The sequence below is a fragment of the Neofelis nebulosa genome, chromosome 11, assembly GCF_028018385.1.
Source record: "Neofelis nebulosa isolate mNeoNeb1 chromosome 11, mNeoNeb1.pri, whole genome shotgun sequence".
NCBI classification, from domain to species: domain Eukaryota; kingdom Metazoa; phylum Chordata; class Mammalia; order Carnivora; family Felidae; genus Neofelis; species Neofelis nebulosa.
In genome coordinates this window covers 25,556,574-25,584,332 of record NC_080792.1, presented here as the reverse complement: position 1 = coordinate 25,584,332, position 27,759 = coordinate 25,556,574, and the positions used below count along the sequence as shown (strand labels likewise).

Below are 27,759 nucleotides of genomic sequence, written 5' to 3'. Positions count from 1 at the left end.
TTTGTACTTTCAATGAATCTTTTTACCGATGCTTAATTTTGTAACTGCATGCTTTGGTCACTTGAAAAATATCGGTTTGCTGAGTCATACAGATCTTCCAAATGTTGATACATTTCATCACACAATAGCCCAAATTCCCAAACTTACCATCATCTTCGATCGCATCACGAAAGTCTTTAATTATTGGGAAGCTGTTGAACTCATGGTGCCAACAGGAGTTTTTTACAATTCTAATTTTTGCTTCTAAGTTCCAATTTTATGGTTGGCAACCAACACTAGAGGCTGTTTTCTTTGAAGTGATGGGCTCGTTTTATTCATCTCTGCAAAAATGTCTGCCAAGTCTAAACAATCAGATTGTCACTCATTCTTTACCAGAGAAGTGGTATCGCCATCAAAAAAGTGGCTAGTTTAGTTCACAGCTCAATCCTCCGTGTGCCTTCCACAAGACTGCGGCTCAGTACGTAGAAGTGCTCGTGTGAGCCGGTTTCATCACACACGGTGCTTCACAGACATGTATCCAGAGGTCAAAATGTATTGCAACTGATCGTTTTTACTGGCTCACCAAGGACATTCTGAAGTAAAAGTGGCTGTCCCCCACCCCTCACTCCAAGTGCGTGCTTGTAGAAAACACAGTGAGTACTACGACAACCCAGCACCACTGCCTTGACTTCTGTTTTACCCCAATTTGCTTCTGTAATTTTGGTTCAAAGGACAGCACAGAGGAAACGCCAAATGACATTCGAAAAGCAGCTCCCACTGCAGGGAACCCATGCGGTCTGTGGGCCGCACTTTGGGAACCTTTGCGTTGGTGTGATCCCAAAACTCTACACGGTGGACACCACTCACTCACAACACAGAGTCTGACGGTAATGTGGTTGACACCTGTCTGTCCTTCCCAGTACTTATCAACGTCAGGTCTGCCACAAAGAGAAGAACCAACACTTCTGGGCTCAGGTCACACCTGGATTCCAATCTCAGCTCCGCCACGCTGGGCAGGAGGAAAGGTACATCGCATCCATCTCCGACGATGGGCAGTATCTGACACGTGGCAGACATATAGAAAATACTTGATAAATGAGGACATGATCCCTAAGTACCTACCGTTGTTCTAAAACAATTTAAATATTGTGAAGAAAACATTATTAGAAGCAGTTACTCTCATTTCTCAGAAGGTATGTTTAGAATCCCAGCGACTGAGTGATTCTAAATGGGAAATTTACGATGACGTGAAGGTCTGAAGGTCTTTTATCATCTTATCTGTTAAGGTACCATTATTACGCTCACATCAGGGAGTAAATACAGAGCTGTGTACACTTCTGAACGCAGGACTGAGATCACGAAAGTTTATTAAGTAAATAATGTATAATACTGTAATATATATTAATGTGTAATATTCTATGATCTGCATGTTTGACTAATAAAGGTTAAGAAAACAGGCACATTTTAGATGGGAAAACAGCACTAATAGCAATGTCATATCGGGTTCCTTACAGAGGTTTGTCTTAGGTCTGTGGTCCTCAAACCCAGAACACCCCTCAGATCTTTTTCAAAAAGGGTTCCTGAAAAAGTGTAATTCTGTCATCAATTAACTCCTCTCCTACGTGTTTAGAAAGGTTTTGGCTACGTGCCATCCTTGGGGAAAATGGCCACTCATCCTGTTCTCCACAGGGAGGCTCGCTCATGGGACCCCAAATGACAAAGCGCGTTAGGGGACTCAAGGTGTCTGAGACCCCACAATTCCCCCTCAAATCTCAGTCAGCAACTACTAAACGGCTGTCAATGGTTTTGTTTTTTTTTTTTTTAAAAACAAGGGGATCACGTGCTTAAAAAGGTTGAAAACAACTTGCCCAAGGCAGGATATAGTATTAAATGTCTCGTACGCCAATTATTCACACGTTTTTAGTTTCAAACTTCAATTTTTTTTTCCCCAACGTTTTTAAATTTATTTTTGGGACAGAGAGAGACAGAGCATGAACGGGGGAGGGGCAGAGAGAGAGGGAGACACAGAATCGGAAACAGGCTCCAGGCTCCGAGCCATCAGCCCAGAGCCCGACGCGGGGCTCGAACTCACGGACCGCGAGATCGTGACCTGGCTGAAGTCGGACGCTTAACCGACTGCGCCACCCAGGCGCCCCTCAAACTTCATTTTTAAGAAGCACTTGGCAGTGGAATGTGGTACAGTATGGTGGATGGAGGACAGATGAAGGTTTCAATCCCAACATTGTCACTGTCTGGCAATGGGACCTTAGATAAATTACTCCTCTGAGATTTCGTTTCTTCACTGTAAACTGGAAATAGCGACACCCGTATCATCAGATAACACAAAGAGCCCTGCAGAGGGCCCAGTGTGTAGCGTATGGCAGATACCGGCTGTACAAAAACCCCAAGACGGTAGTCCATATGGCACGCTGTTTCTACCTCACCTATCGCCAGTAGATTTTAACTTTATTTAATCCAACTAAGCCGTAAGAATTTCACTGAGCCACCAGGAACACGACATAGTGCTGTCTGTCCTCTAACCAGGAAGATTTTTCCCTCTGAGAAGTACATGGTGGCCATTCCAAGTGTTTTACATATAATAACTCACTTATTCCTCCCAATAGCACTGGGAGGAATATCCCCACTTGTAAGTGAGGAAACTGAGGCATATGAGACAAATGAACAATGGTGACTGCTCCGAGTACTGGTGAATGTCTGCGACAGGGAGTGCCTTCCTACCTTTCCAGCGGCTACCATTTCTCATCTGCATTTTCCCTCCACACCCACCCACCTCCCACCCCCCCCACCCCCCCCACCCCCCCCCCCCCCGCCACCTCCCCACCGGAAGCGGTCTCTCCTCCCTTGCACGGCCTCATTTGGGCTCCATCCGATTCTACATGCACGGACACTGGCCACGAGAGTCATTTTCAATCACTGAGCCTTCTGTATACTCCTATTTCTCCTGTTACCACCACCCTTGTCTATCTTGGCTGGAAAAGGTGCTTTTTTACAAAGTCTGTGAAGTGTATGCAATTCATCAAAAGAAAAATGCTTTCTAAGTCACTTTATTTCTCTTACCTGACCTTAGCATTTTATAACATATCAGGTATCACAGTTATGTTTAAAAAAAAAGAAGAAGAAGAAGAAGAAGAAGAAGAAGAAGAAGAAGAAGAAGAAGAAGAAGAAGAAGAAAAGAGAGAGAGAGAGAATACATGCACATAAATGCATGCCTTTTTTCTCTCTTTTGTTCTGGGAAGAACACAAGGCAAGGAGCTGGGAGATGTGCTTTCTACGTCGACCTCTGTAGCAATGTCCACTTGGACTAGTCACATAACAAATCTAGGTCTCAATATTTCCAGGTGTAAAACGTGCAAACTAGTCTCAGATGCTCTTTAAAGGTCCTTCCAAACCTAAAATTTCGTAATTTGTGTTTAAAACCAAGATATTCTTGCTTATATCAAAGCCACTCAGAAACAAGGCTTTAAGGGTTGTGCCAACGACACTGACACGTGAGTGGGAAATTCATTATAACACATGACAAAGCCGAGACTAGTGAGGCCATTCAATCCTTTCGTACTTTTTCTAAGATACATAAATCCAACACATTAGCAAGTGACACACGAAACCCAGAGTAGCAGCGACTAGCTACCTTAATGACACAATGACAGGTTTTCCCAATTGGCAACAGAAACATGTAACTCAGTAAAGACTGCAGGGACACAATTTCCCATGGGTCTCTCGAGTTTTTGCACATCGTGAAAGCAGAGGCAGTGATGGTCTCATGCTCTGGACTATCTTTCCATGGGCATCTGCAGAGTGAACAGACGTGGAAGGTAAAGATGGCGTCTCCCTCTAGAGTAGAGGGCAGTTTGTTAGCTATCAAATACATTAAAGAGGCCTCCATGCAAAGGCTGGGCAGGTTGCTTGAATCCTACAGGAAAAGATCGGAGTTTTCTAAGCTCAGGGTTCCTCTTCTGCAATGCAGCCCACGGCGTGTACAGATGCCCCCTGTTGTGTCGTGCTCTGGACACATGAGGAACCACACACAAAAATGATATTCTGGCCCCTCCCGCTGGTGTGGTTAAGAGACTGTCCTTTGTCTCTGACCCAAGAATACTGAGTCTCTACCGAGACCCATGAAACTGTGGAATCTAATCTGTCAGCTTGAAAGTTGGGTAAAAATCTCAGATCCTTTATAGTAGACAGGAATAGGGGCTTAATAATTCATGGCTAAAGGACAAAGTGTGAACCCTCTCCATTACCTCTACAATATGACTAGAACATTCTATAAAGTTCCATGCACGTTATTTTAAGGCTTAATGTCCCATGTGACAATTCTGCTTAGAAAAATCTGTACTTATAAGAAATAAAAATTCAGGTAAGTGTGTCCCATGCTACTTTAAAAGTTGGTATTTTGAGTGGGCGAGCAATCTAAACTAAAATCAAACCAATTGTGAAGTTTTCACATGTCCCATCAAATCTACACAGATACACTTATTGTTAAAAACTAGCAGTCTCTGAATGGTTAGAAATTTTCTATTGAAAACACAGGTTTTCAACTGGGAGCTAAGTACTCTCAATGTAACTTAAGAAAGGGCTAAACTAAAAAGCAAACCATGTCTGATTTTCCCGCAAAATTTAGTTACCTTCAAAGTACCATTAACTGTAGGAAGTGCAGGAAGCCAGATTTTATGGCAAAATATTTTTCCTTCCTTTCTTGGTTGTTATGCCAAGATCAGACAAGGATCGGCAAAGTCCAAAGCAACTGGGAAGCTGCGAGTACTGCACTGCCTAGGCATCAGGCAAAAACAAGTTAATTCTCTCCTCTAAAATAAACCATGTAAATCTAACAGAAGTATTTATTTTTATTTATTTATTTATTTATTTTTGTTTTTTCGCCTTTGGTTGTTTTATTACTCAAAAAAGCTTCATTTCTTTATTTAGCTTTCTGACTCTGTGCTTGTGCCTTCAACACTTTCACAACGATTTTCTGCTCCTCAATAAGGAATGCACGTTTGATCCTGTCACGAACACACTTAGCACACATGGAACCACCGTAGGCCCTGCTGACGTGTTTTTTCGTTTTGGACAGCCTCATAAGAACTTTAGGTCTCACAGCACGAACTCCTCGAAGTCGGCCTGGGCACACGCCACACGCAGATTTTGGTGCTTTCCCAACCTTCTTGGTATAAAGGTAAACGATTCTATTACCCGGGGTTTGGGACAGCCTAGTTTTGTTAGAGGCTGTATTGTAGGACAGCCTACGACGGTATGTCAAACGCTGGACCATTCTGAATGCCTACAGACGCTGTCCCCGGAAGAGGAAAAAGCTAACAGAAGTATTTAAACTGCAAAACCATTGCTCAGACCTTCTACCAATCTAAAATAAGACATATTATTTAAAACTATATTCAATGACGTTTTCATTTGGTGACATATTTGGGATATATGGGCAATTTGATGATCCTTTGGGCAAGGAAATCAGAATCCAGGAGTATTAACAGAGAGCAAGAAATTTTTTTGTAGGGATGTTATCTAGATTTATTTTTAGATTAAAATTATTTCAAAAATGTCACAAAACTGTTAAGAGAAAAGAGACAGCTGCTAAAGACTTGGCAAGCCATTAATGACTCTCACAACACTTGCACGAGGCATACATACGTCATCAGAAAACACATCTTACCAGGATTTCAGAAACAGAGTTGAACTTTGTTATAATCCTTAATGTCACAGAATTCCTTCCCTAAAGAAATACTTTCCTGAATACAGTGATATTCAGGTAACGATACAGATTGCAACTGAATTATTAGAGATTTAAAAAATAAAACCAACATGAGTATAACACTGAATTTCTAGATACAAGGAATGGCCTTCATCTGAAATTAAAATGTGAAATATCTAAAATTAAAGAGAATTTCAGTAGTAGCAGGTCTACAGCAAAAGCCTGATAAGTACTTACTGAATTAAAAATAAATTCTAATGTCAAGGATTAAGTGGAATACATAAAAAATATTAGAATTGTAGGCTGAATGATGCACAGTTCTTGTCCTCATTCCGAAGGTCATCTTGCAGGATAATATCCACACACCATGTACAGCAGGGCCTCAACACATCCATACCTTTCTCAACTAGCAAGTTTAAGAACAAAAGAAAAGACCTTCCAGTCTTTGCAACTGTAATTCTAGGTACTTAGCTATATTATCGGGAGAAAGCTGAAATGAGGGGGGAATGGAATGATCAATTAGAGCTTGGTCACCTTCCATGGCAGAGAACCATCTGTTCAAGAAAACCTCCATAGCTTGGATATGTGAATTACCCTCAGAAATAATGCTTTCCCCCCGCCCCCTCTCTGCCAGTGCAGTGGAATGAACCTGGGCTTTTAATCTGGACACACTTACCAGCTGCGTAGCATCAATACCCTAAGCCTCCACACTTTTACTAGTCTTAAATGCAACAAAAAGGAAACTAGCAGAGAGATATTGAAGGTGATAGGTGTAAATTTATCATCGAATGGGCCTTATTTTAAAAATAAGGCAGTATTGCTGAAATACCATAACCAAGAGAAATAACCAGATATATCCCTATATATGAGTATATTTGAGTGTTTTATGTTGCATAATATAAATTCATCCCAACGACAGACCGTTTTGCTTCTTAATATTTCCTTGTAGGCTTTCAGTTCAATGTATTGCTTGGCTCAGAAAAAAAAAAAAAAATGAAAACTTAATTCATTGGGGACAGAAGTGAGGAAACCTGATGTGGTAAGTTAATACCAGATAATATTATTAAAAGCAAACTGTCTGTCTTTGATTCCATGAACCATCCTGAATGACCTAGTTTTGTCCAAAATACAGGAGCTAACCACTCAACCTGGTTTATGCAGTCTTCAGAAAAATGCTGGATGACTGCAATGTCTACTGTTACATATGCGGAGCGGAACAAGGAAGCTTACATACCTGCCAGTCTGGGCTGGTTAGACAGAGAGAAGGAGAATGTGCAAGAGTCTACGTTCATTACTGCTGGCTGTTAACGGTAAGAAAAGGTAAGAGCAAAAATCATGGGCTGAAGCATTTTTAAATTCTTAGATTACTGATTAGATTTTACCAAAAAAACCTCCTTTGTACTACTATTAAATAGCTGTAATTAGGAGCGCCTAGGTGGTTCGGTTGGTGAAACATCCAACTTGGTCTCATGTCATAATCTGACAGTTCATGGGTTCAAGTCCTGTATTGGGCTCTGTGCTGACGGCTCAGGGCCTGGAGCCTGCTTCGGATTCTGTGTCTCCCTCTCTCTCTGCCCCTCCCCTGCTCGTGCTCTGTCTCTGTCTCAAAATAGCAACACTTTCAACAATAGCCACATTATGGAAAGAGCCTAAATGTCCATCAACTGACGAATGGATAAAGAAATTGTGGTTTGTATACACAATGGAATACTACATGGCAATGAGAAAGAATGAAATCTGGCCTTTTGTAGCAACATGGATGGAACTGGAGAGTGTGATGCTAAGTGAAATAAGTCAGGCAGAGAAAGACAGATACCATATGTTTTCACTCTTATGTGGATCCTGAGAAACTTAACAGAAGACCATGGGGGAGGGGAAGGGGGAAAAAAGTTACAGAGAGGGAAGGAGGCAAAACATAAGAGACTCTTAAAAACTGAGAATAAACTGAGGGTTGGTGGGGGGTGGGAGGGAGGGGAAAGTGGGTGACAGGCATGGAGGAGGGCACCTGTTGGGATGAGCACTGGGTGTTGTATGGAAACCAATTTGACAATAAATGTCATATTAAAAAATAAATAAATAAAACTTCACTTATTAATTCTAAAAAAAGTAAATAAACACTAAAAAAATAGTTGTAAATAAAAATCTAACCTACGTTTCATATTATTTTATTGTCAAGAGGTTTGGAAGACCAGAAAGCTTCCAACAAAACTCTGCACTGTCATCAACTTCCCTGGCTCCAAGCAGCAGCAGGTATGTGCAAAATGCAGCCAGAGACAAATCAATTTACATAAAGTTTCAGAAAGACGGCTGCCAGAACTAAGCTTAAAATGTCAGATGTCAGTCCACCTTCTAAGAATCGGTCAGTAAGTACTTATTAAAAGTCTACAGTGTGCTTCATGAGAGCGACTTTCTGTAAACTAATGCAAAGAAATATAGCACAAGTCTTTTATTTCCAGTAATTACTACTCTGCTTAGGCAACAAGACTTGCAACCTCAGGTCAGGCCCATGTGTCACAAGTACCTATAATGGTCATATCTCTCTCCCACACCCGCCTCTGGGAGAAGCCACATTTTCCAACAGGTAACCTTCTCCTTTTCTGGCCCATTGGCCCCGCTCCTGGCCCGGTAAGTAGCTACTGGGCCAGAAACTGATGGTGACCTGGGACTTCTACGAAGCAATGAATAGGGCCAGCTGGGTTCTTCCTCATTGTAATCTGAACAGGGAAACACGAATTGACTGTGTTAGCAGCAGCTAGGTCTAAAGTAAAAAGACCCAAGAGCTATAGGGGGTGGGGGGAGGCGGGGGGGGGGGGGGGAGGCGGGCCGGGAGGTCTGGCCATTGCAGGAGCAAGGTAAAATGCAACAGAGGGGTAGGAAGCTGGTGGAAAAGGCTCTGCAGAAGGAAGAGGTGATAAAAAGTGAAAAAGCCTCAACTTTTTTCCAGGGCTAGACACAGAAGTGCAGCTGTGAAAGAGCAAGGAACTGCAATGATTCAGCGAAGTCAGAGCAGCAGGCACCTGCCAATATATCACAGGTTGTAACAGAAGACAGAGGGCAAATGGCAGGACCCCGATTATTTCCCATAAGGCAAAGTTCCTCAGCCTCGGCACCACTGAGATTCTGGGCGGGACAATTCTTTGTTGTACTGTGTATTATAGGATATTTAGCAATATCGCTGGTCTCTACCCACTAGATGTCAGTAGCCACCTCCTCCCCAGTTGCAACAACCAAAAAAAAAAAAAAAAAAAAAAAAAAAAACCAAATAAAACAACAACAACAAAAACCCCCCCACAAAAACAATGAGAAAACAAAACCTTATTCCAGACACTGCCAAAATCACCCAAAGCTGAGAGCCACCGATTTGAGGAAGTTGAACTGTAACCTCCTGGCAAAGGGAAGCTACTGACTAACTTGAAGCCTAAGAAGCAGTGTGTTGAGATACGCCTTCAAACGGAAGCAGCAGAGTCACAGCCTATGGGCAGGGCAGGTGAGGAGGCAAAGGATCAGGCAGGCTAATGACACCGTGTGGGTTCAAGATGGTGAACCTGTGAACCAAGGCAGTACTGGCGGAGACAGGACACGGGGCAGGAGTGTGAGCTTCAGCGGCAGAGTAAGACAGAACTCCAGGGCCCAAATGGATATAGCATTTAAAGAAAAGGGAAAAATGATGGAGAATTACTTGGCAACTTAGGCGGTTAGGGTGAGGGTGATTACCTGGTACAGGGAATTTACAAGGAAGAACGGGTTTGAAAGAGCGGGAGTTCGGCTCCAACTGAGCTTAAGGTGAGCTTTTATTAAGTTTTAAACTTAATAAAAGTTTGAGGTGACTGTGGGATACATCCAGGGAGTGACATTAGTAGAGTAAGTGTTCGGCCAGTCAACACTTATAGAGAGTGCATGTTATGTGCCAGGCCTTTTGCAAATATGAACTCACTTAACCCTCACCACATCCCCTGAAATAACAGCTACTGTCACCCATCTTACAATGGGGAAGCTGTTACATAGAGAAGTTAAGTAACTTCTCCACGGTTCCAGAACTAGTATGTTTCAGAGTGGGGATCCCAAACTCAGAGTCTATGCTCTTACCCACTATACTGTACTGCCTGCCTCAGAAAAAATGGAGCGATCAGAACCGTGAATTTGGATGGTTTTCCGTACACAAGTGCATGGTAGGTGAAGTCACAGGCATGTCTGTGAACTCCTAGGGACAATGAGCAAAGAGAGAAGAAAAAAATAACGTAGCATGAAATACTGGAGAAAAGTATGTATTAAGCCAAAGGTGAAGGCAAAGCCAGAGGAAGGAGCCAGTGGGGGGTGGGGGCAAGTTGGGAAGGTCTTAAGGGCAGGAAGTAACTAATGATGCCTTTGTAACCCACAATTCCCTGCATATATTCTATTCTTTTCTGGGTCTATAGTCTACTCTTTATAAATGTTTTTTAAGTGTTTATTTATTTTTGAGAGAGAGTGCACATATGCACAAGCAGGGGAGGGGCAGAGAGAGAAGGAGAGAGAGAATCCCAAGCAGGCTGCACTGCCAGCACAAGCCCGACACAGGGTTCAAACTCAAATCATGAGATCACGGCCTGACCCCAAATCAAAGATGCTTAACCGACCAAGCCACTCAGGTGCCCCCCTCTTTATAAATGTTTCTAATTGAGTGGTCATGACCATGTCATAATCTCACGGTTCGTGAGTTCGAGCCCCATGTTGGGCTCGTGCTGGCAGTGCAGAGCCTGCTTGAGATTCTCTTTTTGCTCCTCCCCTGCTCTCTCTCTCTTGCTCTCTCTCGCTCTCTCAAATAAAGAAACTTTAAAAATTGGGGCGCCTGGGTGGCGTAGTCGGTTAAGCGTCCGACTTCAGCCAGGTCACGATCTCGCGGTCCGTGAGTTCGAGCCCCGCGTCAGGCTCTGGGCTGATGGCTCGGAGCCTGGAGCCTGTTTCCGATTCTGTGCCTCCCTCTCTCTTTGCCCCTCCCCGTTCATGCTCTGTCTCTCTCTGTCCCAAAAATAAATAAAAAAAAAAAAAAAAAAAAAAAACCAAAAAAAAAAAAAAATAAAAATAAATAAATGTTTTTGACTGAGCTAAGTATAATCCCAAATAATGATCATATCAAATGCCCATGCTTATAGAATATTCAAAAGATTTTATAGTTGAACAAAACTCAAATCATATATGCTTATGAGATTTTTCTAGAATACCAAGAGAGTTTGTGGAAGATACACTGTCATTAAACATGAAACAACAGCACAGACACCATAAGAAATCATTCCTTACACTTATGTCCAGCTAAAAAGGCTTTTAAAAGCTTTACTCACAGCCTACGTCACAGCAATGTAACATGTTACTCTATTTTGCATTTTGTTGAAGATGGCATGAAATATTGGCTCTCCTACGTTTTGCAACTGATAGATACTGTGTGGTCTCTTCCTAAAGCAGGATTTAGAAAATGTGTATATGAAACTGATTACTTCTCACTTGAAGGAGTTACTGAAGCATCTGGTGAATCTTGAGTTGTACTGCTATAATAAATCTGTGTATCTATTATATATAGATCTGCTATAATAAATCTGTGTATTTTGTTATGCATTCCTTATCATACTTGACAATTCCATACCCCGAACACAAACATTTAGTCGAAAAACGAGTTTCCTCAAGATTAAAAAGTTGGCCCCCATTTCCATCTGAAAGTGAGTGTTTTCTACAGGAATAAATTTTGATTTCCAGGTCCAAGCTCAAAGTGCTTTCCAAATGCGAGTGTGCATACAAATCTTTGGGGATCTTGTTAGGATGAAGACTTTGATTCAGCAGGTCTAAAGCTGGGCTGACACTCACATTTCTAACGGGCTCACTCCTCTCCTGGATGACGACGTCCCGGTCTATACTGGTGACTCACATGTGGCCCTTGAACCTGAAGTGCTGGCAGCATCTGGGAACTTGTCAGAACTGCCCAGGGCCCTCGGTGTGACAAACAAAGTATACCAATATCATCTGCTGAAACTGAGGACTCCAGAAACTTCTATTCAATTATTTTTTTAAAAATCCACTTACAGCTCATTCATTCACAGTCTCTTTTTTGTTACTGAAGATCAGACCTTCTCCTCTCTCAATTCCTTCCATTATTCCAAACTATGCATCTAAGACCTAAGCACCCTCCAAGGCGGCCCCAGCTATTTCTTCCAGGCTTTCCTCCTATAATCCCTATACAGGTCCACAACATGCCATCTGAATGGGACTGGTTATTTTCTAAATATAATGCTGTTTATCACAGCCCCTCTCGGTCTGCGTTGTTGTGGTTGGTGCTTTTCCTTATCAGGCCGATCTCTAGAGCCACCTCTCTCGAATCACCTTGCCTGGTTTCTCAGTAAGATGTAATTTTCCCATTCTCTGAACCAACCAGTCACCCTCACCATAGGGATTTGTCTCTCATTCTAAGACATTCTGCTGTACATACGCTGGTCCTCGTCTTATCTCAGCTACTGAAGGACAAGCAGGAACCTTCACAACTGATTTGGATATATGTACTTTGCAGTGTGTAACACAGTTCCTCGCTAACAAAATGCTAAACAGAACTCCATTAAAATACAGCAGTATTCCTTATTGGTGATAAATTTGATCTAGATATTCCCAAATCACAAATCTCAATTATGTTTCTTATTTCTCCAAATCTAATCACTTTTCTGCTTTATTCATCATAGATAGAAAACTGGGCACAGTGCTTTATCTGCTTTTCCAACTCTTATACTTAGAAACTGTTTATTTCATCTCACTTGACACCTGTTATCAGAACTCGAAATGTGAACCAGTTCACTTGCCAATTTCATTTTGAACGGGTCAAATGTTGGTGTATCCATTAAGGAAAATGAATCTTGTACTGAAACCTTCATCAAGCCACTATGAAGCTACATACACACACACACACACACACACACACACACAGACCTCAAAGCGGCACAACATCATTAAATCTGCCATGCTGAGCTAAAGCATAGTAACAAAAAATTACTATTTAGAAACTAAAGAATCTTCAGAACACCTGGAAGAACCTGAGGTATGAGGAGATGCTATGTGAGCTTTAAGTCATCAAGTCAGTGTTAGTACAAGGTCAGTCAAACAGACAACCACCTAAGTACAAACCCCCAAATAAGCCAATATAATGTATTAGGACCGGACCTCAACTAACCAGTGAGTCACTGGAAATATCCTTGCTAAATTCTGAGGATAAATATGTAATGCTGAGTGACTATTAAAAATGAGGCCAGCTCAGTAAGCGTCTCCAACCAATGGATGGAAAGTAAGATCAGAGTTTAAAAGTGATACGGACTTGTGATTACCACCAATGCCTGGAACACAAGAACTCATCATTAGAATTGCACTGCTCCAAAGGCAAGGTCTAGAGGAAACCATCTGACTTCACTGACTTACATAACAAATGCTCTACTTCAGAGCCTCGAGGACAATCTTGTGCATTCCACCCCAAAGACCAAAAGTACCCACATATATTAAAAATCTCTGCAAATGAGGGACACCTGGGTGGCTCAGTCAGTTAAGCATCTGACTCTTGGTTTCGGCTCTGGTCAAGATCTCATGGTTCATGAGTTTGAGCCCTGCACTATTAGTGCAAGACTTGCTTGGGATTCTCTCTTTCCCTCTCTCTCTCTCTGCCCCTCCTGTTCTCCCTCTCTCTCTCTCAGAATAAATAAATAAACTTAAAATCCATTCATCATTTGTTAATTAGCTTTCCTGCCCTTAAAGACAATGTCTTTGGCAAAGGGTGGAGAGAGGACAGAAAGGACCTTCTGGTGACGTTGTGGCAGGCAGAATAATGGTCACTCCCAAAATGTCCACCTGCCGATCCCCCAACCTGTGAATGTGCAAAGGGCACTCTGCAGTTGTGATTCAGCCACGGACCTTGAGATGGGTACGTCACCCTGGGTTACCCGGATAGGGCCAAGGCGATCACAAGAATCCTCCGAGTGGAAAAGGGAGGAGGTCAGAGGGATGAGACATAAGAATGACTCAACAACCTAATGCAGCTGGCGCGGACAGTGGAGGAAGGGGCCACGAGCCAAGGAAGTCTGGCAGCTTCTAGCAGCTGCAAGAGCCAAGGAAACAGACTTCCTCCTCTAGAGCTGCTGGAGAGGAACGCCACCCGGTAGCATCTTGACTGCAGCCTAGTGAGACCTGTGTTGAGCTTTTAACCTACAGATTAATAAATCTGTGTTGTTTTAAGACATTAATTTGGGGTCATCTGTTACAACAGTCTCCAATAGGAAAGTGATGCAACAGTAAAGTGCTACTGGAGGAATTCTCTAAAACAAACACAGCTACCCTCCCTTAAAAGCGTAATGCGATGCTCTGCAAAATGCTCAGCAAATATGGCTGTGGTCTGCGTTACTAAGAAATATACCTGCTCCTCTGTAAAAAGCTAACATGCAAAGTGTACAACTAAATTTTATAAAAAGACAGAAAAGTAAATACAATTAACTCTGACCAAAAAGTTGGGTAGGAAGACAGCACAGGACGAGGTATTTTCAACGAAACAAGAAGGTGATAAATACTAGGCAGGAAAGTTTGATATCCCTCGTGGATAACATTAAAAAGGGACCACCATGGTACCCGTTCCGCTGGGTCAGCCAAAAGGCACACCTCAGTATTTCTCGTAAAGCTCATATTTACCTGATGATCCTCTGGGCAGCGTACTGGTGGAGGGAACGAAATTGTGCCGACATGTTTGCCAAGGCGGCCAGACAGTTGGTGTGAAGGTACTTGTCCTGCGAGAAAATAGCAAGGTGAAAACAGACATGGAGTCGTCTCTACATCTGAAGCAAGGTCAACCAGAAGGAAATGTCGACTCAACTGTCACTGATTCTAGAAAGTTCGGGTCCACGATCCCTTTTCTCTAATTCTAAAATCCTTAATAAAGCATTGAAAATTCAAAGCCTTGGGGCGCCCGGGTGGCTCAGTCGGTTGAGCGTCTGACTTCAGCTCAGGTCGTGTTCTCACGGTCCGTGAGTTCGAGCCCCGCATCGGGCTATGGGCTGACAGCTCAGAGCCTGGAGCCTGTTTCAGATCCTGTGTCTCCCTTTTCCTCTCTCCTCTCCCGCTCATGCTCAGTCTCTCTCTTCTCAAAAATAAGTAAACATTAAAAAAAAAAATTCAAAGTTTTTTCATACTGGTACAAAAGATTACGATGCTACTTACGGTCTTCGTTATCCCTCTCTTGGCAGATACTGAATTATTCCGCTGCAGAAATACTAATGTTTAATTACAGGAACCTAATGGTTCCATACACTGCAGCACTGTAATGTAAGTACTGTAATTAGCTTTCTAAAATCAAAAAATTCTCCATTCTTAACCATACCCGGCTCCTAGAGTTTCACATAAAAGATTATGGACAAGCATCTACATTAGCCTCATTGAGGGAAATAACTGAACACAGTGCAGTAAACCTGACCATTTCTCTGAGCTTTGAATTCTGTATATTTCCTCTCTATAGACCAGAACAGAAACTTGCTCCCAGGCGCTGCAAATACAATCCAGTTGAAGTTTTCCTTTTACTCTTGAAAGTATTCTTTCTACTTTTCTTTCCCATCTGAATTCATAATTCTCTCACACTTTGTATCTTCACACAGTCTGTTGTTGCTTTTATTTTTTTAAGTTTCATTTATTTATTTGAGAGAGACAGAGACAGTTTGAGTGGGAGAGGGCAGAGACGGGAGGCGGGGTGGTGGAGAGAGAATCCCAAGCCAGCTCCGAGCTGCCAGTGCAGGGCCCGACGTGGGGATCGAACTCACGAAACCGTGAGATCATGACTTGAGCCAACACCAAGAGTCGGACGCTCAACCGACTGAGCCACCCAGGTGCCCCTGTTGTGGCTGCTTTTAAAGGGAAAATCGGTTTTACTGGTTCAGCAAAGGTAAACGTTTTTTATCGAAATATGCCCACTGCTCCTTTTGTTTCATGTAAAATATCTCTGTGCAATCTATTAAATATTAAAACACAGACACTATACATGTTATTTCAGGATCATGTAATTCAGCGACTATACGCAGATCTGTATTTTCTGACCATATTTCATGAAAATGTTAGTACTCGAAATATTGAGATCGCTTTAAACTACAGGCCTAATTGTACTATATGCATAACAATTAAAAAAAAATAGCCACGGAATACTTACTCTTGTCCTTGTCATGTTGTACTGGATGGTTCTTATTACGACCAGTATCAGGAGACTCCCCAGTGAAATTTCAGTTAAAACCCGTTCTGAATACCAAGTGATATTTTTTAATATCTGTAGTGGGGAAGAGAAGTTTAAGTGAACAGGATTGCTTCCAGAAAAGAGGGATTATCCATGTCTCCAATTTCTGACAAGCCCTGACTTTGCTCTGAACGTGAGTTAGACAGTATATAAAAGTGAACTGTGAGACTTTCAGTTCAAGGTAGTGAAGCAGTGCTGAGGTGCTTACTTCTTCCTTCTTAAACAGAAAAGGAAAGAAAATAGATCTGGAAAACAGAGGATATCGTTACTAGACGAAAAGGAGGTATGTTTGGAAGACGATGGCACAAAGTCGAGAGAGAAAACCCAATCAGAGCTCAGCAGTTTGAAAGCGAAAATAAGAAAACTGAGGAGTCTCTTGAAAAGTAGAGCTGTCCCAACCACCACAGAAAAGCTTCAGACTTGTGTTCAGGAAAGGCCAAGAAACGCAGATAAGCCCAGCTCCGGAAGAGACGTGCCGTGTCCTGCTCCGGCTCCTCAGAGCAGGCAACGGTGGCGCTCACCGCCACACCTCAGAAAGCAAGAACTGTTTTCCAGCTCAAGATGGCGCGGTTCCACCGTAGATACATGACATGGCGTCAGAGAGAGAGGCAAAAACTGGGCAGTGCAGCAGGTTGGTGATTTGAAAGAAAAAAATTGAAAAAGTTCTCTGAGACAACAGCAATAAAAGGCAAAAAGACAAAAATAAAGTATGAGAGCAAACTGGAGACCTAATATCTACTTAATAGAAGTTCCAAAGGGTACAAGACTAGAAGGAGAACAGAATAATTAGTGACAGGAGAAAATTTTTCTGAGGAAAAAGAAAAAAAAAAAAAACTTTCAACATTCCGAGCAGAAATACTGAAAGAAAGCGAAATTTATTCTGGGAAGACTTCTGAATTTACAGTATGTAATAAAATCCTATTGGCTTCCAGACAGAAGAAACAGGTTATCAGCAAAAGAAAGACAAGCAAACTAACATTAGATTTCTCATCTTCAACACCACCCATCTGTGTAACAACAGAACGATGTCCATAAATTTTTGAGGAATGGATTATGATTCTAAAATTCTATACCTAGAGAAACCACCACACAAGTATACAGACAAATAAAGACTTATAATTATGCAAAGAATCAACATGAGCCACCCATGCATCATTTCTGGGGAAAAACCCAAACCACCACACATGTAACTACTTAGCTGCTCATCCTCTCCACCGTGACAACACAAAGTGACTTCAAGAGAAGGACAATAACGACTACCAAACAAAACTCAAGCAATAACAAACCACAATTATAATCCATGGAATCAGGACAATGTGATTGAGACCAAATAATACAGCTGTACTTCAGTTCTTCTAAAGAATCATTAAAATAGGGGCGCCTGGGTGGCTCAGTGAATTAAGCATCCGACTTTGGCTCAGGTCATGATCCCATGGTTAATGAGTTCGAGCCCTGCTTCGGCTCTGTGCTGATAGCTCAGAACCTGGAGCCTGCTACAGATTCTGGGTCTCCCTCTCTTTCTACCCCTCCCCTGGTCACTCTCGGTCTCTCTCTCTCTCTCTCTCTCAAAAATGAATACACATTAAAAAAATCATTAAAATAGGTATTTCTCTGGTAAATCTGCCCCTCAGAAAGTCCAAAAACTATTAGAAATGTAAAAAGGGGGGATAGAAACAGACCAGTTGAACCTTTATAAAGGAACAGTGAAGTGCTCAGTCCTTCTGACTTACTCTCTAATGCAGCAGTTCTCAAAACGTGGTCCCGGAATGCTCCAGGGGTCCCGGAGACATTTCTGGAGCATTCTCAAGGTCAAAACTATTTTCATGATAACACCAAGACATTAGTTTCCACGCTCATTGTCTCATGAGTATGTAGTTGAGTTTTCCAGACACTACACAACGTGGCTGATAGTCATGTTAAACAAGTTTAACACAGAAGCAGACGAGAGAATCTATCAGTCTTCTGTTAACGCAATTCATTAAAAAGATTTGCAAAAACATAAAACAATGCCATTCTTCTTGCTAAATTTTTGTTTGGGAAAAACAGTTATTTTTCATAAAAATGGATTATTGATGCTAACATGTAATGGGCTCATTATAATGACCAGTATTTCTAAATGACCTAATATTTTTAAAAATATTTCAGTTTTAATTTCTAATAAGATAGATGTACAAAACTATAACCCACAGAAAAAAGCTATTTGGTGGCCTCAATTATTTTCAAGTGTAAAGACCAAAAAGTTTTAGAACCAGTGCTCTTAAGTCTGCAAGGGAACTAACACATAACACACGATACTCATTAAGCAACTTTACTAGAGACAGCAGCTTCTGTCTTTTTAAAGGTCACACCTTTGAGTAGAGCTCAGTTTCTCTTCTCTCGGCTCCTTGATTTAGAAATAAATTATCCTAAGGCATCCTTATTTGAAACAGAGGCCATTAGTTCTTATCATCTGCCTGTGTGTGTGCGTTATATAACTGGATGGAAGGAGTGTTTGGAATAAAAGCAGTCTTCTTCATTTAACATTCTACAAATATTTAAATAGTAGCCACACAGTACACTTACAATGTTACTATAAAAATCAGAAATCCAATTTAGTGTTTACGTAAATTTCTTTCTTTTCTTCCTGTGAAAAATGATCATTGTTTAGAAATTCTGGTAGTGCTTAAGAAGAATTATAAATAACTCCTTACAAAGCTCACACAGCTTTCCATGGGACATCAATGCAGAATGGGTAACATATGGAAAATTTTCTTGGTAACCTAGCTGTAGTTGTTGACTTCTTTAACTGGTTCTTACAAAAACAATTCCCCATCTCTCATATTCAATACTCGTACAGACAGTTTAATAATCATAGACTGCTATCCTGATTGTGCAATATATATATTTATCATTTCATGGTAAACTAACTCAAATAACATGCAGAAGGAAACCCCTCAAGGATCTGAAAATGTCTTCCTTCTCAAAAAGTACCTGAGAGAATTGCTTGTCCTAGGTCTTTTCCTGAGCTTTTCCCCCCTATACAAATTTGGCTTTATTGAATATATCTCTTCAAAATGTTTAGAAGCTAGAGTAGTATACATTAACATATTATATAATATCAACTCTTTAAAAAATCAAATATGCATAGAAAAACCAAGAATAATTAACCTCCATACTCCCACAATTGACATTAACTGTTAAGATTTCATTTTTTAAATATATAAATCCCATTTTATTCCCCCACTATCAACCACTAATCAACTACTATCTTGAGTTTAGTATGTATCTTTCCAGTCGCTTTCAAATGCTTTATGTGTGCACACACTCCCCCTAAAACCCAGGATTCCTGTGTATATTTGCTAGTTTACAAAAACAGTATCACTGTGTCTTAGACTGAATAGCGTTCTCCAAAATTCATGTCACCCCAAACCTGTGAATGTGACCTTATTTGAAAACAGGGTCTTTATAGATATAACTAAAATGAGATTATACTGGGTTAGGAAAGACCCTAAGTCCAATATGGCCGGTGTCCCCATAAGAAAAGGAGAGACACAGAAACAGACATTCACGGGAGGGAAGGTCACGAGACAAAAGACACACTGAAACTACATGCCAAGGACACGCGTGGACTGGCCACCAGAAGCTAAGAAGAGGCAAGATCTCTTCCCTAGATCCTTCAGAGAAAACACGGCCCTGCTGACACCTTGCTTTTGAACTTCTAATCACCAGAACTGTGACCATAAATTTCTGTTGTGTTTAGCCACCCAGACTGCAGCAGGATTGCAGCCCAGGACACTAACACACATAGGTATTTATTTGCATCTTATTTTTTCACTCAGTATGTTCTTGGAAGCCCCCTATGTTGATGCATCTAAGAACATTAATACTTACCACATATGCCAAATTCCCACAGTGCCGATCACTTTTTAAAATGAATACTTCTATGGCAGTTAGTAAGAGCTGTTACGCCAAGCCACTCCCCCAGGACCTCCTGAGGGTTCAGCAACTAACATACAGCAGACAACGAAAGACCATGGTTGACACCCATTCTTACTGGCTGGTTTTGGTACCATACTTGTTAAGTATCTGAATATCGCCTCTACTTCCTTCCATCTAAGCACTGAAGAGTACTGCACTCATAGGCCACATTTCTTTTGGTCCACTCTTCTACTAATGGAAATTAGGCTATTTCCAGGTTTTCCCCTAGTAAAAACAATGTTACGATATAGATCCTTACCCTTGACTATCCAAAATCTCACTCTATGAAACTCAGAAACCAGAGATTCCTTACTCTACCTTTATTGCCTGAGCATTCATTATCCGAAGTCAGGAATCACGAAAATTTTTTAAAGAAAAATAATCTATCCAACACCTGTTTTAAGCCACCCATTTTTCAGTACTTCCTGACTTCATAAACAAATAGCCAAGATTTTGCTAGGATGCAAAATTGCAAAGTCACTGAATAGCTCTTTTTTTTAAAATAAATGCAGGTTTGGGTCCCTGTTAACTAAAAAGCACAGAGCAGTACTGTTCATCACAGTAGCACTAGCCGTAGGTGGGTCCTTAAGTTAAACTTAGATTGTAATAAAACTGAAAATTCAATTCCTTGGTCACACCAGCCACACTACAAGTGCTACCGTATCAGAGAGTACAGTTAGAGATTTCTGTCATCACGTTTCAAAGTTCACAGAAGTTAAATAGCCAGCTATGAAGAACACCACTGTATCTTCACCGTTTTATCAAATGTTAATATCTTTGCTTCTGAACTCCTCCTCCCTGATCCTATTCTCTAACCTCTGGCAGCCTGAACTGGATACCTGATTACCATGCAGATTTTTGAGATTTGCTATTATCAATACATGTGGCTCTATTTCATTCGATCTGGATGCTGCACAGTATCTCATTGATGTTATCAGCTGTTTGCCATCTTTGAACACTACAAACGATGCTACCATGAACATTCTTTCAAGTGCATTCTTGTGAAAATCTGAAAAAGGTTTTCTGAGGACGCAAACCAGAAAACGGAATTGCTGGGAGGCAGAGTATTTATTTACTTCTGCAGTTTTTGAGGAATGTGAAAGGCCAGATTCCTCTCGAAAGTTGGTCTGCTCGTTTATACAGTCCTCTCAGGGGCGCCTGGGTGGCGCAGTCGGTTGAGCGTCCGACTTCAGCCAGGTCACGATCTCGCGGTCCGTGAGTTCGAGCCCCGCGTCAGGCTCTGGGCCGACGGCTCGGAGCCTGGAGCCTGTTTCCGATTCTGTGTCTCCCTCTCTCTCTCTGCCCCTCCCCCGTTCATGCTCTGTCTCTCTCTGTCCCAAAAATAAATTTAAAAAGTTGAAAAAAAAAATTTAAAAAAAAAAAATAAAAAATAAAAAAAAAAAAAAAAAAAAAATATACAGTCCTCTCAAAGAGGACTAGGAGAGTCGTCTTTCTCTATATCCTTTCCGGTTCTTAACAGGGCTTGTAATTTCTGCCCAACTGACAAGGACAAAACACTGCAGTTATTTTAGTCAGCAGGATCCTAATGAATCACTAGGTTGAACATCTTTTTAAAATGCCTATTAGTCATTCAGGTTTTATATTCTGTTTTTCTATTACTTTGCCCATTTTTCTACTGAATACTTTGTTTTTCTGATTATGCCAATCCTAAAAAATGCTAATCCATCTTGTAGTCTATGGCTTGTTCTCATCTTACCATGAAAATTTTTTATTTTAATGTAGTCAAATTTATTAATGTTTGCACTCATGGTTTATACATTGTATAACATAAAATGTAAGAAATCCCTGTCTCTAGTTGGTAACAAATATTAGCTTTCATTTCTCTTTGGAGGTTTTAAAGGTCAGCTTTTCACATCCAAGTCTTGTTGACACAAGTGGAATTTGTCTTTGTATGTGGGGCAAGGATCATATAATTGTACTTTTTCTACTTAGATAAGCCAAGCTCTCAGTCTCAGCACAATTTACCTACTATTTCTGTCATACTTTGTGTTTCCATGTGTGAGTAATTTCTGTACTCTCTATTTTCTTTTGCATTTCTCTATTGTTTTTATTCCATTATTAATGAAACACATCTTAATTACTAATGTTTTGTAACTAGTTTTATCTGGTAGGGTAAGTCCACATTGCTTTTCTCCAAAAACTCTCTGGGCAAAATACTCCTCCATATAATTTCAGATATCGTAGTTGACCCTTGAACAATGTGGAACAAGTTGACCCCCTCCACGGTCAAAAATCCATCTATAACAAAATTTTGACTCCTGAAAAACTTAGTGATAAGCACTACTGTATTTATTGAAAACGTCCAAGTACAGCTACATAGTTCAAATCCATGTTGTTCAAACTGTATTTTATCAAGTCTCCCCCAAAAAACTGTTACAATTCTGGTAAGAACTGCATTGAACATAGTGATTAATTCGAAAGCAAAATTAACAACTCAGTCACTGAACAGAGTTGTCCATAAACACAAGATAGTATCCTCTCTCCATTTATTATGTCACATTTAGTACCTTTCATTTACGTACTTTTGCTGATTATTGCCATTTTAAATAGCATCTCTAGGAGCGCCTGGGTGGCTCCTTTGGTTAACTGTCTGACTCTTGATTTCAGCTCAGGTCATGATCTCAAGTCGTGAGATCGAGCCCGGCATTGGGCTCTGCACTGATAGTGCGGAGCCTGCTTGGAATTCTCTCTCTCCCTTTCTCTCTCTGCTCCTCCCCTGCTCGCGCATGCTCAATATTTCCAGATAGGTAGGTAGGTAGGTAGGTAGGTAGATAGATAGAACATCTAGGTCACATTTTTGAAGCACTTTGTTACTGTACAAACTGTATTGGTTTTTGTATACAACCTTTAGAACCGGAAAATTCACTCAACTTTCCTAACAGTTCTAATTTTAGAGTTTCTTGAATTATACATGTAGTCAATCACAAGTTCTGTAAACATGGACATTTTGATTTCCTCTCTTCAATTTTTAAACCATTTACACCTTGTTCTAGTTCAAATGACCTGCTCAGAATTCTGATACAATGCTGAAGAGGAGGGGTAACACAGAGCATCCTCTTTGTTCTGACTTTCAAGAGATTATTTCTAAAATTCTCCAATCAACTATAATGCTTTTTTTTTTTTTTTTTGAACGTTTAGAGAGTGAGCATGCATGAGCAGGGGAGGGGCAGAGAGCGAGGGAGAGAGAGAATCCCAAGCAGGCTCTGTGCTATAAGCACAGAGCCAGATTCGGGTCTCAATCTCATGAACCGGGAGATCACGACCTGAGCCGAGATCAAGAGCCAGACGCTTAACCGACTAAAGCCACTCAGGCACCCCTCAAGTGTAATGCTTTAACTGTAGGTTTTTGTAGATACACTTTACTAAAAGACAACGAATTTCTCTTCTACCCCTATTTTGTGAGAATTTTGCCTTGTTTACCATGAATAGGTGCTGAACTTGATCAAATCCTTTGCTGTTATCTATTGACATGATTTATGGTTTTTCTAATAAATTACATTAAGAGATTTTCTAATACTAAACCACCTGTGCATTCCTGGAATACTGTTATTGACATATGTTCTTTTTACTACCTTGCTTTACTCCATTTTACAATATTAGACTTACAAGCTTTCTGATTATATTTGTGCCACTTAATAAATTTTTGCCTCTCAACTCAAAATCCACCTGTAATTTTCCTTTATCAAATTTTGATAAATTTGGTATCCGGATTATGCTGTACTCATAAAATGAGCTGGAAAGATTTCCCTTTTTTCTAGTCTTTAGATGAGGTTTAGAAGACTGGTGTTACCTCTTCCTCCAATTTTCAGAAGAATTCAGAGGTAAAGATCAGTTGGGCTGATAATTTTCTGTTTAGGATTTTACATTACAAAGTCAGTTCCCTTGATAGAAACAGGACTATTTGTATTTTGTTTCTTTTGTGAGCTTTGGTTACTTTTTTTCTGGGAGTGGAGGAAATCTGTCCATTTCATTTAATGCTTAAAGTTTGCAGCATAAAATACTCATAGTACCCTTTGAACATTTTTTAAATATCTCTGGGGTATGTGCCCTAATCTCCTATACACTCCCAGTAATATATATTTGTAACTTTTTCTCTTCTTGATCATCTTTCTAGGGGGTTATCAATTTTATGAGTTTTCATATATTTTGCTTATAGGAAAAAAAGTAGAAAGATTTAAAATCAAAGATCTAAGCTTCTATCTAAAAAATCTTAAAAACAAAAAGCAAGTTCGTGGCTAGCAAGCTATGGCTAGTACAGATATAAAAAGGTAAGTGGATGGGGCGCCTCGGTGGCTCAGTCGGTTGAGCGTCCGACTTCGGCTCAGGTCATGATCTCACGGTCTGTGGGTTCGAGCCCTGTGTCGGGCTCTGTGCTGACAGCTCGGAGCCTGGAGCCTGCCTCGGATTCTGTATGTCCCGTTCTCTCTGCCCCTCCCCCACTCATACTCTGTGTCTCTCTCAAAAATAAACATTAAAGAAGAATTTTTTTTAAATAAAAAGATTGTCTGGGGGCACCTGGGTGGCTCAGTCAGTTAAGGCCCAACTCTTGATCTCAGCCTGTGTCATGATCTCATGGTTCGTGCATTCGAGTCCCACGTCCGGCTCCGTGCTGACAGCTCAGAGCCTGGAGCCTGCTTCGGATTCTGTGCCTCCCTCTCTCTCTGCCCCAACCCGCTCGCATTCTGTCTCTCTCTCTCCCTCAAAAATAAATAAACATTAAAAAAAAAATCTTTTAAAAGGTAAGTGGAAAAAACAGTAATAAGAAAAAAGCAATAATAAGTAAAAAAAAAAAATTATGAACAACTTTACAGGAATAAAATCAATCCCTTAGAAGAAATGTATAAATTCCTTGAAAGACACAAATAACCAGAGCTCAAAATTTAACCAAATACACTATATATAAAAACAGAGAATATATTATGGCCAAGTTTATCCAAGGAATGTAAGATTGATTTAATATTCAAAACTTAATCAGTATAATAAACTACATTAACAGACTAGAAAAAAATCCATGTGATTCAGAATATATAAAGAAAGCTTACAACTCAGTAATATGACAAAAAAAATTTTTATTTTTTTAAATGTTTATTTGTGAGAGGGAGGGGGGGGAGAGAGAGAGAGAGAGAGAGAGAGAGCGAGAGAGAGCAAGCATGCAAGGGCAGAGAGAGAAGAAGACAGAGGATCTGAAGCAGACTCTGTGCTATCAGTGCAGAGCTCAACGCGGGGCTCAAACCCACAAACCGTGAGATTATGACCTGAGACAAAGTTGGACGTTTAACAGACTGAGCCACCCAGGTGCCCCCCCAAACCCAATTTTTTCAAAGGAAGTATCATTGGGGTACCTGCGTGGCTCAGTCGGTGGAGCATGTGACTCCCCATCTCAGGGTTGGGAGTTCGAGCCCCATGTTGGGTGCAGAGATTATTTAAAAACACAATCTTTAAAAAAACAAACAGGGCACCTGGATGGCTCAGTGGGTTAAGCCTCGGACTTTGGCTCAGGTCATGATCTCGTGGTTCGTGGGTTCGAGCCCCACGTCGGGCTCTGTGCTCACAGCTCAGAGCCTGGAGCCTGCTTCGGATTCTGTGTCTCCCTCTATCTCTCTGTCCTTCCCCCCACTCACACTGTCTCTCTCTCCCTCAAGAATAAACGAACATTAAAAAAATTTTTTTTTAATATGAAACAATTTCTCAGTCTTCTTTTTGTTCCTTATTCTTTTTTTCTTTTTCTTTTTTTTTAATTTACATCCTAATTAGTTAGCATATAGTGCAACAAGGATTTCAGGAGGAGATTCCTTAGTGCCCCTTACCCACTTACCCCATCCCCCCTCCCACAACTCCTCCGGTAACCCTGTTTGTTCTCCATATTTAAGAGTCTCTTGTGTTTTGTCCCCCTCCCTGTTTTTATATTATTTTTGTTTCCCTTCCCTTATGCTCATTTGTTTTGTCTCTTAAAGTCCTCATATGAGTGAAGTCATATGATATTTGTCTTTCTCTGATTGATCCCTATTCTTTCACTTACTGTGTATACAAGGGGCTGACCTGTTTGACAATTTCTGTCACAACTAAAAATGGGAAATGAAACACAGAGGAAAAACGAACTCAGTGACAGCAAAAACACTGACTTCAATTACTAAAGAAACTGTTTTGAGAATTTTTTCTCCCTCAAACGTTTATTTTGAGGGAGAGAGAACACGACCAGAGGAGGGGCAGAGAGAAAAAGGGAGACAGAGGATCCCAAGCAGGCTACACACTGTCAGTGCAGAGCCTGATGCAGGGCTCAATACCACGGATCGTGAAATCATGACCTGAGCTGAAATCGAGAGTCGGACACTTAACCAACTGAGCCACACAGGCGTCCCAAGAAACCATTTTGAGAATTAAAATAAATTTTTTAAATATTTATTTTTGAAAGAAAGAGTCACACACATAGAGACAGACACAAAGCACAAGTGGGGGAGGGGCAGCGAGAGAAGGAGACACAGAATCTGAAACAGGTTCCAAGCTCTGAGCTGTCAACAAAGAGCCTGCCATGGGGCTTAAACCCACAAATCTTGAGATAATGACCTGGGCTGAAGTCGGACGCTTAACCGACTGAGCTACCCAGGAGCCCCTTAATTTTTGTTTTTAATGTTTATTTGTTTTTTTTTGAGAGAGAGAAAGACAGATTGCAAGCTGGGGGAGGGACAGAGAGAGGGAGAGACACGGAATCCGAAGCAGGCTCCAGGCTCAGAGCTGTCAGCACGGAGCCCAGTGTGGGGCTGGAACCCACAAACCACACAAGATCATGACCTGAGCCAAAGTCAGATGCCCAACTGAGCCACCCACATGCCCCAATTTTGAGAATTTTTAACAGGCTACTAGTCATTCATAAAAAAAGCACTTCATAAATCTGAAAAAAGACACACCATTTCTGAGGTTCTTGTGGAAACATCTACCAGAAGGAAAAGGAAGAAATGCTAAAGCCGTAGCATAAATCATGTGGAGGGACAGGCCTATTCTGTAACTCTGACACCCTTAAGTAATGATAACTTACCACTTCGTGAATGGATCTATTAAAGCCATCATCTTCTGTAAGGATCAGTAATATTATAAGGGCCATGTACACATGGTGTGAATTTCTTTCTTCAACATGATACAGAATCTCAAGAATTGGTAAAACCTGTCAAATAACAAATTTTAATTTACTATTCCAATTACTTTATTAGGAGACCAATGTTTTCAACCTTTATGCTTTTATTATATACTGTTTCATAGCTATAGGTTTCTTTAAAGGAAAAAGAAAACCACACAAACCAGCTTATGACTGAAAGTACTTTCTCCGTGTATACAGCTCAGATAGCAGGAGAGAAAACCTTCACCCTGCCACCACATAAAGACTGGGTCTGCAGACACCATCTGGGCCAACATGTGGCACTGAGTACAGGGAGATCTGCCTCCAGCCTAGCAGGAGCTTATACACAGTAAGGTATTCTTAGAAACACTAATGTGTCAAACACTGTCTTCTTCATAGGAAAGATTGTAGAATAAAAGAACGGTTAACAACAAAATCAAATCAGCACAGTAAATTTCCTACCAATAACACATTTTCTAATCATAGCCTCAATAAATATTATTGACGAAAGGCAAAGGACAGGTAAGGACATCAGTTGAGACATTATCAAAATAATCTATACAAGAAATTAAAAACAAAAGTAAATATATAACCCTCCACCCCCACTCCAAAAAAACCCAAAACAAAACCTTTTAAGTTTTTACTGGTGTTATGTCATCATATACAGATGAGTATTCTTATGTACTAACATCCTTACCATGAACTTTCTAG

General features: G+C 40.9%; 2 protein-coding genes and 1 long non-coding RNA gene across 10 annotated transcripts in view; all 3 read right to left on the bottom strand.

Moving 5' to 3' along the window:
- Nucleotides 1–27,759, bottom strand: part of DYM (dymeclin) — a 357,662-nt gene that overhangs the window by 179,360 nt on the left and 150,543 nt on the right. For all 8 annotated transcript variants that reach the window (XM_058692153.1, XM_058692154.1, XM_058692152.1 and 5 more), the window contains 3 exons: nt 26,971–27,096; nt 15,879–15,992; nt 14,378–14,472 (listed from right to left, as the gene is read on the bottom strand). In XM_058692153.1, the coding sequence (XP_058548136.1) occupies nt 14,378–14,472; nt 15,879–15,992; nt 26,971–27,096 (335 nt within the window). The remainder of the gene's footprint in view (nt 1–14,377; nt 14,473–15,878; nt 15,993–26,970; nt 27,097–27,759) is intronic.
- On the bottom strand, nt 3,533–4,832 carry LOC131490100 (uncharacterized). The gene is made up of 2 exons (XR_009250940.1): nt 4,626–4,832; nt 3,533–3,910 (listed from the first exon to the last, which is right to left on the bottom strand). It is a non-coding gene; the product is annotated as an uncharacterized LOC131490100 (long non-coding RNA).
- LOC131490099 (large ribosomal subunit protein eL34-like) lies at nt 4,885–5,310 on the bottom strand. Its single transcript, XM_058692161.1, has one exon. The coding sequence runs from the start codon at nt 5,267–5,269 to the stop codon at nt 4,916–4,918; it is 354 nt and encodes a 117-aa protein (XP_058548144.1). The 5' UTR covers nt 5,270–5,310; the 3' UTR covers nt 4,885–4,915.